Raw genomic sequence first — 12,252 nt, 5'->3', positions numbered from 1 at the left:
CAACAGATGACAATAATTACTGACAGCTTTAAAATGTATATCCAAGATACAACCTCAAGAGGTCAAGGTTCATTTATCCTATAGAGCAGCTCAAATTTTTTAGAGACATCACTTGTTATAATTATGGCAAATTTGTTTTCAAAATATGTTCGTTTAGGGAAAGGGATTATAGAAAAATACTTTTTTTTAATATTACCTTTTTGTCTGTACTTCTATTAAACTTTTTAAAATTTTAGTTACTACAAAGTGTTCTTTTTTTTCTGTTATGGCTGTTCCTTTTTAGAAAAATAACATCTTATTCTTATTTCATGAATGTACAAGATACTCCTTTAAATGTTGTCCAATTCACAGAATGATTGATAAGCTGTGTAAGGATCTGACTTTATCTTGAGAGTAATATGAAACCCCTAATGACTTTTAATCAGTATGACGATACAATCAGATTATAATAAAATATGTGTTATAGAATTTAGGACTTTGAATAGCTTCTGCATTTGGGATAAGGATGGAGTTAAGAATGTAAACCAGCTAATAAAATATTTACATTTTGTGGTTAAGGTTCAGAACAAAACAAACAAGGGGCTGGGATAGAAAAAATGAAGAACAGTGTGCATACACAAAGACATAAGACATACAAACATGTACACGTACATATATACATAAGTATCTGTCTGTCTGACTATCTATCTGTCTGTCTGTCTGTGTCTATGTGCGTGCATACACATAGTGATTAGGAAAGACCTCTCTGAGGAGGTGATATTTAAGTTGAAACCAGAAGATTGAGAATGAAATTAGCTTTGTAAAGAGTGGGGGGAAAAGCAGTCCAGGTAAATGGAGTAGAAAATGGAAAGGCCCTTGGGCTTCAAAGACTAAATTAGAGTAACTAAAAATATAAAACCATGTGAACGTGTATAGTGAGTGAGGGGGTTTGAGGCTAGAGATGAATTTGAAGAGATGGACCAGAGATGACTAGGGTCAGTTCCAGTAGATTCTACTGGGACTTGTAGTCAGTCCTTGGAAAGAGCTTCAGTGTGAAGAATGGTTTGGAGAGGGGTGAGTGGGGAAGTGGGGGATGGGTTAGGCAGCTGTTAAGGTTAGTAAGCTAGACAAGACGAAGTGATGGAGAGAAGTGGAAGAATTTGTAATACAATTTGGAAGAAGACTCAGTAGCACTTGCTGATATATTGTATCTGAAGAGTATAGAAAAGAGGTATCATGGATGACTTCAAGATTTCTGGTTTGCAGCTTGACGGATAGTGGTTCCATATGTTGAGATTGATTTCCATGAAGGCTGTATATGCCTGTTATGTTCAGTCTTATTTATTATGTCCTGAATACCTGGAAGTACCTGGTCCATAAAAGGAATTCAGTAAATATTTGATGAATGAAATGAATGCCAGAGACTAAGGAGAGAGGACAAGGAATGAGTGATGAGTAAAAAATTTAGTGGGAGAGTCAGTAATCAATTTTGAACTATTAAATTTGAGATCTGTGAAACTCCAGTGGTTATATACATAGTGGGACTTCTGTCCTTTTGTTTTTATCATCTTCACTTAGCCATTAACTATCCTGGCAGGATATCCTACCTTCAAACTGGCAGGCCCATGAATGTTTCTCCTTTCTTCTCTCACATCTTGATATTTTAAATGTTCTAGTAGAATTGGATTAAAGAGCTTTATTTTTCAATTTGGGCCATTTATTTAAAATTCTGAGTGCCAGCAAAGGAATTTTATAAATGGTGGCTAAATTCATAAAATAGTCTATAGAGTTTATTTATCATATCATGTATTCCCAGTATATTAGCATTAATGCTATTAGAAATCTTTTAATACTACCCTTCTAAGGGCCTAACTTAGATCTGATAATTGTGTTGCACACACATTTAACCAACATTTAAAAATGGAAACATGCATTTCAAGTTGTAGCTTTACATTGGAAACATATTTCTGTTGCACTATTTCTGCTTTTTATGACAATGGGCAGTATATTCCACCACTATAGTAGTTTCCCTGCCAACATGGTGTCCAGGGACTAGTCCTGGCAAAGATTCTTCTGGACTTCAGTGATTTATCTGTCTGTATTGATAGCAGAGCAAGTAATTCTTGATAGAAAACTGCCAGGTGTTTTTGTTATGAGTTAGAATGGTAGAAAAAGGTTTACTTCAAATATCGACTTCTCACCTTTGCTATTTTTGTATACAGTAAGAAATCTGGGATTCCTAATTAAGGGTCTGTATATATATATATATATATAGTTTACTTTGAGTGAAAATATATTCTGTTACTGTTTTTTAAAAGAAGATTTACAGTTCCTTCAAAAAGAGATAGGAAATGGACATATTGCTTAATGCAGTATTGTGGTCTCAATTTCATATTACTAATTCATGACATTGCTTTCCATGTCTTATATCTAGGATCTTCTTGATAATTTTATCAAGACATCCGAAAGTAATATAACGAGACAGACCATTTGCAGTTTTCTAGATTGTGAGCGATCTTGTGAAGCTGACATCTTAAAGAACAACAATTATAAGGTACTATAATTACCAGTTAACTAAGTATTTTTTAAAATGTAGTTATAAAATTAAACTAACTAAAAATTATTTTATTACCATTCATCAAAATATCCTTTAAAAATGGATATTTTACAGTAATTACTGCATTAATGTAGTTGAGAAGTTGTTTAACCACAACTGAGAACTTAGATTCAGAGTGAATAGGAGTTATTTATATTCTGTGAGTCAATAAAAAAGTGAATTGGTTTTGCTAAGCCTTTTGAAACATTCACATGCCTCTTAAGTTATAACTAATATCCTTCCAAGAACACAGTGAAATGACCTAAAAAATGATTTACATTATATTAGAACGTAATGGGTTGAGAATAGTAGCATTTTATTTACTAAAGTGAAAGGTTATCATTCCTCAGGAATCATGTGAGGAAGTAATTATCATTATCATTTCTGTGAACCTTGGTGGATGGAAGCCTTCATTTGAGGAAATTCAACAATCAGGGTACCTCAAGTCTAGTTCCTCTCTAGAACTATCAGAATAAGACTATGGGAATTACAAGAAAGGATGAGAGGATGTGACTATGACAAATCTGGTATCATATCTGTAAAATAACTGAAATCTCCGCTGCAAGGCATGACATGTACAGCAGCTGGTATAGATAGGGAGGAGAAAGCTATAATCTATTAATTAGGATAAGATAGGGATTGAGAAGTGGACCTGGTAAGGGTCAGTGCTCAGGGCTGGGCAAGCTCAGTCTTGGCTTAGGTTACTTGATGACATGGTCTTAAGGTTTGCAGTGGAGACTTCGGGGTTCCAGTCATCCAACAGCATGTACGATAGAGTCTACCTCTTGAAATGCAGCAGGTTTTAATTACCAGGGAAGGCTGAGTGGAAAGGACAAGTCTATATCCTGGGATAACACAGTAGCTCAGAGCCATCTGTCCCCAAGGGAGAAAATCTGAGGTCTAATGCTTGGCTACAGGAGATTAAGGGAATAATGGGATAGAATGGAGCTAGGGGAAAGCAGAAATGTAAAAATGGAGGCAAAAGAGGGGGTAGGTAGCATATTCCTCTACAAAAGTTACTGAGTTTCTGATAATTATTGTGCATAGCAAACTGAAAATATTGCATTGACTTGTTCAAAATTATTCTTTTTTTCTGCCCCAATTTTTCTGACTTTCACATTGTAAAAATGATTTCTAAAGTTCTTGATTACCAATGATTTGTTGAATACCATGTAGTGCTCATTTACTTACAAAACAATTTTAAAAGTGACTTGAAGTGCTATTTTCTGTAGCTACATGAATTACTATTTCCATATCAACAACTTTTATTATTTTCCAGGGTTTTTTCCAGTTAATGTGCAGTAAAAGCTGCTGTGTTTACTTCCATAAATTTTGTTGGAAAAAGTTCAAAAATTTAAAATATCCGGGTGAAAATGATCAGGTATTATATTTGCTTTTCCTTCTTAAAATTGTATTTCAGCATTTCTCCCTCTGCCCTTTCTTTTGCCTTAATTTCTTCCTGTTCACATTCTACCTCCTTTTTTCTTCCTTTTTTTTCCTCCCCATTTTTCTGATGCTTTTCTCCTCACCTCTCCTTATTCATGATCACCATTCATTAAGTAGCTCTTTGTAGGAAGTACTCTGATAATTGTTTTGCTGATTTCTATCAATTTGTTCCCTTCCCTCTAGAAATTTATAGTCTAAGAATAGTAGTATTGTTGAAGAGTACATTCACCTGATAGATATAGAATCAGAGAAAAATTGCTTAATAAGCACACAGAAAAGGTAATTATATAATTTTGAGGATAATTTCTGTTTTAAGGATAGAGAACAATGATACATTTTATAGTCTTCAAAAAATATATTTGGAATTATTTATATTTAGCTGAAGTCATATAACCAAATTGTGTTCTTTACCCCTAAAATTTAAGTGAAAATCCACACCCAATTGTATATTAATTATTCTTTAGAGAGATAATGACCATAAATTGGGCCTAATGTTTCTTCCTATAATATTGTTACATTGTACAAACAACAGAAAACCCTTATTGAGCAATTGTGGAATAGTACAAAGAACATTGTATATAGAGTTAGGAGATCTGGGTTTAAGTCCAGATTGAGCCACTTGCCAGTTTTTTTTTTTTTACAATAGGCTGATAATTTAACCTCTGAGGTTCATTTTTTAAAGCTGTGAAGTGAGAATAATAATATACAGAGTTATTGTGAGGATTAACAGATAAAATAGGTGAATTTTTAAACTGTAAAAATTATTTTGTAAAGCATTCATTTTTTAAAGCATTTTGTAAATACGTTTCAGTTTCTTTGATTATAGGAGCAAATATATTCTTATTGCTCATTTTTAGGAAGAGAAAGGGGAGGGAACTTAAGTAATGTATCCAGAGGAAACAGCAATGTCAGAACCAGAGTGAGAGCTCAGCATGTTTATGCTTTTCTTTTCTCTGGAATCCTCAGGTGTCTGTTAGAGATTTAGTTCCTTTTTACACTCATTTAATTTGTCTATTTTATTATTTGAAGTTTTTTTTTTCTTTTTCCTGGGACAGTGAATACATTTAGGCTATATAGCTACTTAGAGATTTTGAAGTGGAATTAAGAGAGAAAAGTACATGCATGTATTTTAAACTAGAAGTCCATTGACATTTGAAATGGATCCCCTTATTTACTTTTCAAAAATTTTATTTATGTGCATACTCCATATCCAGCAAACATAAGCTCCTCTTTCCCACCTTCCCTGCCCCCATTCCATTCCCTGGTTACCTCTTATCTACTTTCTGTCTCTGCAGATTTGCTGTTTCTAGAGATCTCCTAAAAGTGACACCATACAATATTTGTTCCTCTGTGTCTTGTATATTTCACTGAGCATAATGTTTTCAAGTTTCTCTTATGTTGCAGCATGTCTTAGAAGTCTGTTCTTTCTAATGGGTGAATAATATTTCCTTTGTGTATATACCATATTTTGCTTATCCATTCATTTGTTGATTGACACTTTGGTTGTTTCTTGCTTTTGGTTATTCTGAATAATGCCACCGGTTAATTCTATATTTAACTTTTTAAGGATGTGTTATATTGCTTTTCACAGTGGTTGCACCATTTTATATTCCTGCCAAAAATGCGCTGGAATTTCAATGTTTCTACATCCTTTGCAGCACTTGTTTTTCCATTGTTCCCCTTGTTATTTTCCATTTTTTAATAGCCATCTTGTGGGTGTGAAATGGTATCTCATTGAGGTTTTGATTTTATTACCCTAATGACTAATGATGTTGAGTATCTTGCTTATTGACCATTTGCATATCCTCTTTGGAAAAATGTCTGTTTAATTCTTTTGCCCATCTTTAAGTGGGATTGTCTTTTTTTTGTTGCATTGCAAAAGTTATTTTTATATTCTGGATATTAAGCCCTTATCAGATACTTGGTTTGCAAATGTTTTTCCCATTCTGTAGGTTGTCTTTTTGCTTTCTTGATAATGTCCTTTGATGTACAAAAGTTTTGAGTTTTAAGTCACAGTTGTCTACTTTTTGTTGTTGTTGCTCTTACTTTTGGTATTATATCTAACAATCTGTTACTGAATCCCAAGTCATGAAGATTTGCCTCTGTGCTATCTCCTAAACATCTTATAGTTGTAGATCTTCTATTTAAATCCTTAATCCATTTTGTTAATATTTGCGTATGGTATGAGGTAGGGATTTAACTTCATTCTTTTGCATGTGTAAGTCCAGTTTTCCCAACACCATTTGTTGAGACCATTCTTTCCCTATTGCATGTACTTTAGTACCCTTCTTGAAATTCATTTAGCTATAGCTATATTGATTTATGTCTTTACTTTTAATTCTATTCCGTTGGTCTATATGTCTGTCTTTATTCCAGTACCACACTGTTTTGTTTACTGTAGCTCTGTTGTACAGTTTGAAATTGGGAAGTATAAATCCTCCAACATTCTCTTCTTTTTCAAAATTCTTTTGGTTATTCAGGGCCCTTTGCAGTTCCATATGAATTTGAGGGTCAGGTTTTACATTTCTGCATGAAAGGTTGCTGGAATTCTAATAGGAATTATAAAACAGACTATCTTTGAACATGTAACTCTCCATTATTTAATCATACCTTTCAGTTTTCCATATACCAACTTCTGCTTCTAACTTTATTTAAATATAATCAGATTTGCATATCAGAGATTGTTTTCTGTTGTTTTTTATTCTGTTGTTATTATTTTTTCCTACTGATAATATAGAATTTTAGTGGAAAAAAATGTTTAAAGAAAGGATGTACAGGTGACATGGTAAGGATGCTACAGTGTGATATACCTGGAATTGTTAAAATTTTGGTGAGTATTTTTCTCTTACTCTTTTTTCACTGGAATGATTTTTTTTCACTTGAAACAGATTTGGGGGTCTTAATTATGAGATTCTTTGTATATTCTTTTTAATGGTAACTAAACTCTCTAATGTTCCTATTGCTATGATTTATCCAAAGTAGTATTTAAATGGTCTTTAAGAATAATAAAATTTAAGAAATAGACACAGTGATAAGGAGGAGAGACAAAGCAGGCCCTACCTGTACCAAAGAGGAGAGTGTATAATGAAACAAGGACAACAGTTAAACTAATTCTGTGCCACTTAAGATTAAAAATAATTTCAGACCTTTTGAACCTCTTTTATCTTACAAATGTCATCCTATGAAAAAATAGCTAATCTTGAAATAAAATGCACTAGCTTGCATTTTAAATGAGGTAATATGAATAGACCATCATATAGTATCTGTTATATAAATATACTTAAATGATGTCCATGTTATTTTTAAATTAATGAAATAGCTTGTTGAATTTTCAGTGTGTAACTGAATAGATCAATATTATAATATTATAATTAGAACTGTTTCTTATTTATTTCTTTATCTTTAGATATGTCACTTTTGTATTTCAAATTTTCCATTTAAATTCATTAATATTGCAAACTAAAACTGCTTTAAAAGGCATTCTACAGTTTGTTGTTTGATCAGGATTGTTTATGGTTCACCCTGTTACTTCTCCTTCATCTTTTTTATATTCACTATGGCTTAATTCTTACTGTCTTAATATAATAGTAAAGAATTTTGAAAATTGAACTGCATTAGGGCTATTTTTTTTTCTGTCACTTGCAGTTTGAAGTTGTGAGAAAGGATGAATATGTAACCCTTGAAAATTTAGGAGAAAGGTAAGTTTGAAATAAAATATTCTGATGCTCACTTTCTTTTTTCTTCTGAGTTTCTGTCACTTGTTGGTACTCTAGTAAACGTAAAGGGAGGAGTAGGGGTAGGGAAAAAACTGTGTTAAATTATAACTATTTGTCTTTTTTCTTTCCACACCATAGTAGATGTTGACATTCCAAAGCAGAGAAAGAAAAGTATCGCTAGACACTTTTCACTCAAGTTTGAAAAAATCTTGTCTTGAAAGCAATACCTATTTTTCTTTATTTGTTAGATTGTTGTGATATAAAAACTTTCTCCCAACTTGTAAAACTCATCCAGACCTCTAAGCTTGTCTCATAATTTGAATCTTCTTGTTTGTTAGATGAGAAAATTGTAGGCTTCATGGGAATATATATTATAAGCTAAGAATTTAGAGAGGTAGATTGCTATTGAAATTAGAAATTTCAATATAAAAAAGTCTCCTAATCTGTTGCTTGGGTTTTCTTCTAATTAGAGCATTAATGTCTGCCATTTTTCAGTCTCCCAGGGAGATTACATTGATATCTAAGGCATCTATTTTCCCTTAAAATCCAAAGTCTTAAGAACTGTCTTTGGCAAAGATCTATCCCTAAAAATCCATGCTTGCATCAATACATACCTGCATGCATGTAACTTCACTTCTGTTTTTCAGAAAAATCTACAATTTAGCATGTCCAGAACTGAACTAGTGATCTTTCTTCCAGCTCTGCTCTGTAACTTTTTTTTTTTTTTTTTTTTTAAAGGAAAGACAGAGAGAAGGAAGGAAGGATAGAAGGAAGGAAGAGAGGAAGAAAGGGAAACATCTTTTAAACATTTTCTTGTTTTATTGTATTTTGTTTCTCCGTTTTCGTTACATGGGCTGGGGCCGGGAATCGAACCGAGGTCCTCCGGCATAGCAGGCAAGCACTTTGCCCGCTGAGCCACCGCGGCCCACCCTCTGCTCTGTAACTTTTAAAAGTCATATCAGGGCAGTGCAGTGGTGGCTCAGTGGCAAATTCTCACCTGCCTGGGTTTGATTCCCAGAGGTTGCCCATGCAAAAAAACAGTCATATCAGTTTAACTTTTAAATATCTTATAAATGCCTCCCTGTCTTTGCTTACCCACTTCCACTAAACTTAAAGAGATTAGTCGTTATTTCTCATTTGGAATTACGAAACAGCTTCTTAACTGGTCTTCCTGCCCTAGCTTTTTTCTTTTTTCTAGTTTAACATAGCAGCCAAGATGACTTTTCTAAATGAAGATTGAATTTATTACTTCTCTGCTTGAAAATCTTCCTGAAGCTTCTCATTGCTCTTAAAATTAAGTTCAAACTCTTTGGCTTGGCTCTTTAGTCCCTTGGTCCCTGAGGAACTATTGTCATTCTTCTTTTTCTGTATATACATCAACTATACTGAGCTTCTTCTAGTGTCTTTACTGTGCCATTTATTTTACCTCAAGGCTTTGCCAGGAACACTCTTCTTTTTTTGTTTTACCTGTTTAAAATGGATGGAAAGCTTTATTTAAATTAGATTAGGTACACCAGTCATGTATTTCCTCTACTTCCCCTATCAAAACACTTACTGACTTTTATCATACTTTCTTGGCTATATTTAACTGTAACTGATGACAAGAACTTTATCTTGCTAACTAGTTTTCCCTAGTACATAGTATAATGTTTGGCAAGTAGTTGACACTCAATAAATACGTAATAGAGGTAGAGATTCTGAATTTTATTTTTCTTCAGTGAGAAATGTTCTTTTGTTTTGACAGGCAGTTGAATTGGATGGATTGTTGGATATGAAATTGGTTCCAATCTCAGTTGAGACTTTTTGCCTTTAGCTGAGTTACTTTGTGTCTGTTCCACATGTTTGATTGAATGGTCAGTCAGAGATGTGACTAGAAAGAATTTGGAGGCCTCTTCTTCCCTTCTGGGATTCCTCCACTCTCTTCAGTAGCCATGGTTCCTTGATTTCCATTTTCTGGTTCCCAGACAATGAGATGGATTTTCTGCTAGACTATGCTTGGCTCCAGGATGAAAGCTACCAGCTTGATGTACTTATTTCATACCCATCTCCCTTCCTTTGAAGATGTGGTCTTCTACCAGAGTCAAATCTGCTTCTGACCACTCTCCAGTGTTTTCAAGGAGTTGCTTTTTGTAATTTGCCCATGTCTTATAGTTGTCTTCTGGGGAGAAATCTGGTAGGATTATATTACAAAAGTGGAAAAAATATTTTTTGAGATTTTATGAATGAATGACAAAATATTTGGTTATCGTTTTTTTAAAAAACCTTAAAATGTTTTATTGTTATTAAGATATACATAAAGAAAAGAAAGAATTTTTAAAATGCAGAGTTTAACAAATAATGATAAAGCAAACACCCCATGACCCCAGCCGGATCAACAAATTGAACTTTACCAGCAATCCAGAAGAATCTTAGATGTTCCTGCCCACTCTGCAACTCTACTCCTTCCCCTTAGGTAATAATTATCCACTCTTTCACAGTAATCATTTTCTTGCTGTTCTTTACAATTGTACTAATTATAAATGCATTTCTAAACATTGCAATTTTTTAAGGTGAGGTTTTTCAAGTGATGGTTTATATAAAATAAAATACACTCTTTAAAAAGGTACAGTTAAATGAGTTTTGACAAATATATGGTATTTGTTATTGGGTAACCATTACCATAATCAAGATACCCAAAATTTCCCTCAGTCTTCTTTGTAGTCATTCCCCTCCCCCAACCTCCAGTCCCTGGTAACCATTGAGATGATTTCAGTCCCGATAGTATTGCTTTTTACAGAATGCCTTACAGTAAGAAGCTTTTTGTGCCTGGTTTCTTTCATTTAACAAAATGCTTTTGAGATCATCATGTTGGTTGGTGTATGTCAGTAATTCATTCCTTTTTGTTGCTGAGTGATATTCCATTGTAAGGTTATACCACAACTTATTTATCCATTCACCAGTTGATGACATTTAAGTTGTTTCTAGTTTTTGACATTATAAATAAAGTTGCTATAAATATTCATATATAAGTCTTTGTGTGGACATATGTTGTCATTTCTATTGGGTAAATTCCTAAGAGTGGGATTGTGGGGTCATATGGTAAGTATGTGTTTAACGCTATAAGAAACTGCCTAGCTATATCCCAATATAGCTGTAAATTTTTGAATTCCCATTAGCAGTATAGGAGAGTTCCAGTTTCTCTGCAACCCTCTCTAGTACTTGGTATTGTCATTTAAAAAATATTTTAGCCATGCTAATAAGTATGTAATGTTATGTGGCTTTAATTTGCATTTGCCTAATGACTAATGAAGTTGAGTATCTTTTCATGTGTTTACTTGCTGTCCATCTTCTTTGATGAATCATCTGTTCATATATTTTGCCCACTTTTTATTGGATTGTTTATCCTTTTATTTATTTTAATTTTTTAGTGGGGAAGGCTTAATGGTCCAGGAATCAAACCTGGGTCTCCTGCATGGATGGCGAACATTCTACCACTGAACCACCTGTGCACCCTGATCTTTTTATTTTTAAGTTATACATGTTCTTTATGTATTCTGTATACAAGTCCTTTATCATATATGTGTGTTGAAAATATTTTATTCCAGTATATGCCTTGTTTTTAATTTATTAATTTTGATGACATCTAATTTATCAATTATTTCTTTAATGCCTCATGTTTTCTTTTCTTTCTAGGAAAATTTTGCACAACACAAAGTCACAAAGATTCTTTCCTTTGACATTTTTATTGTTTTAGTTTTACACTTAGCATAATAATCCATTTTGAGTTCATTTTTATATATGGTCTGAGGTAAGGCGCAAGACTCTTCTTGTCCCATATGGATATCCAAAAATTCTTACACTATATGTTGAAAAGACAAGACTTTTCCCATTGAATTACCTTGCCATCTTTGTTGAGAATCAATTGTCCATATATGTACAGTCTATTTCTGAACTCTCTTTCCTGTTCCTTTGATATTTGTCCCTGCCCATTCACTTATTCTACACTGTCTTAATTACTGTAGCTTTGTAATATCCCCTGAAATGAGGTGATGTGAGTTCTCTGTGTTCTTATTTTTTGAAAAACATTTTTTATCCTGTTCTAGATCCTTTGTTTTTCCATAATAATAATAATAATAATAATAATAATAATAAAATCTTAGTAAAACCTTGTCAATTTCTACAAAAATTCTTGCTTGGGTTTTAATTGGGATTGTATGAAATTCCCAGAGAAGGCATGTAGGATTAGAGGTTTTCTTGGGAGAATTTTTTTTTTAGTAAATTCAATTCTTGAAGAGATAGATAGCTATTAAAATTATCTATTTTTTTCTTGAATGAGCATTGATAGTTTGTTTTTCAAGAAATCTGTCAATTTCATCTATGTTACGTATATTGGCACAAAATTGATCATTCTATTCCTATGTTGTCCTCTCAGTGTCTGTACAATCTATAGTGATTTTATCTTTTTTATTCCTAATGTTTGCAATTTGTCTTAACTTTTTTATTAGTCTGGCTACAGGCTTATCAATTTTCTTGATA

General features: G+C 33.0%; 1 protein-coding gene across 10 annotated transcripts in view; it reads left to right on the top strand.

Moving 5' to 3' along the window:
* The window catches only part of DZIP3 (DAZ interacting zinc finger protein 3), a 177,227-nt gene that overhangs the window by 79,579 nt on the left and 85,396 nt on the right, over window positions 1–12,252 (top strand). For 9 of the 10 annotated variants that reach the window (XM_077118451.1, XM_077118456.1, XM_077118455.1 and 6 more), the window contains 4 exons: window positions 2,414–2,533; window positions 3,855–3,956; window positions 6,759–6,851; window positions 7,667–7,719. In XM_077118451.1, the coding sequence (XP_076974566.1) occupies window positions 2,414–2,533; window positions 3,855–3,956; window positions 6,759–6,851; window positions 7,667–7,719 (368 nt within the window). The remainder of the gene's footprint in view (window positions 1–2,413; window positions 2,534–3,854; window positions 3,957–6,758; window positions 6,852–7,666; window positions 7,720–12,252) is intronic. The other variant, XM_077118454.1, reaches the window with a different exon arrangement.

This window comes from Tamandua tetradactyla, chromosome 10 (genome assembly GCF_023851605.1).
Source record: "Tamandua tetradactyla isolate mTamTet1 chromosome 10, mTamTet1.pri, whole genome shotgun sequence".
Lineage (NCBI taxonomy): Eukaryota > Metazoa > Chordata > Mammalia > Pilosa > Myrmecophagidae > Tamandua > Tamandua tetradactyla.
This window is presented reverse-complemented; position numbering and strand designations above follow the sequence as displayed.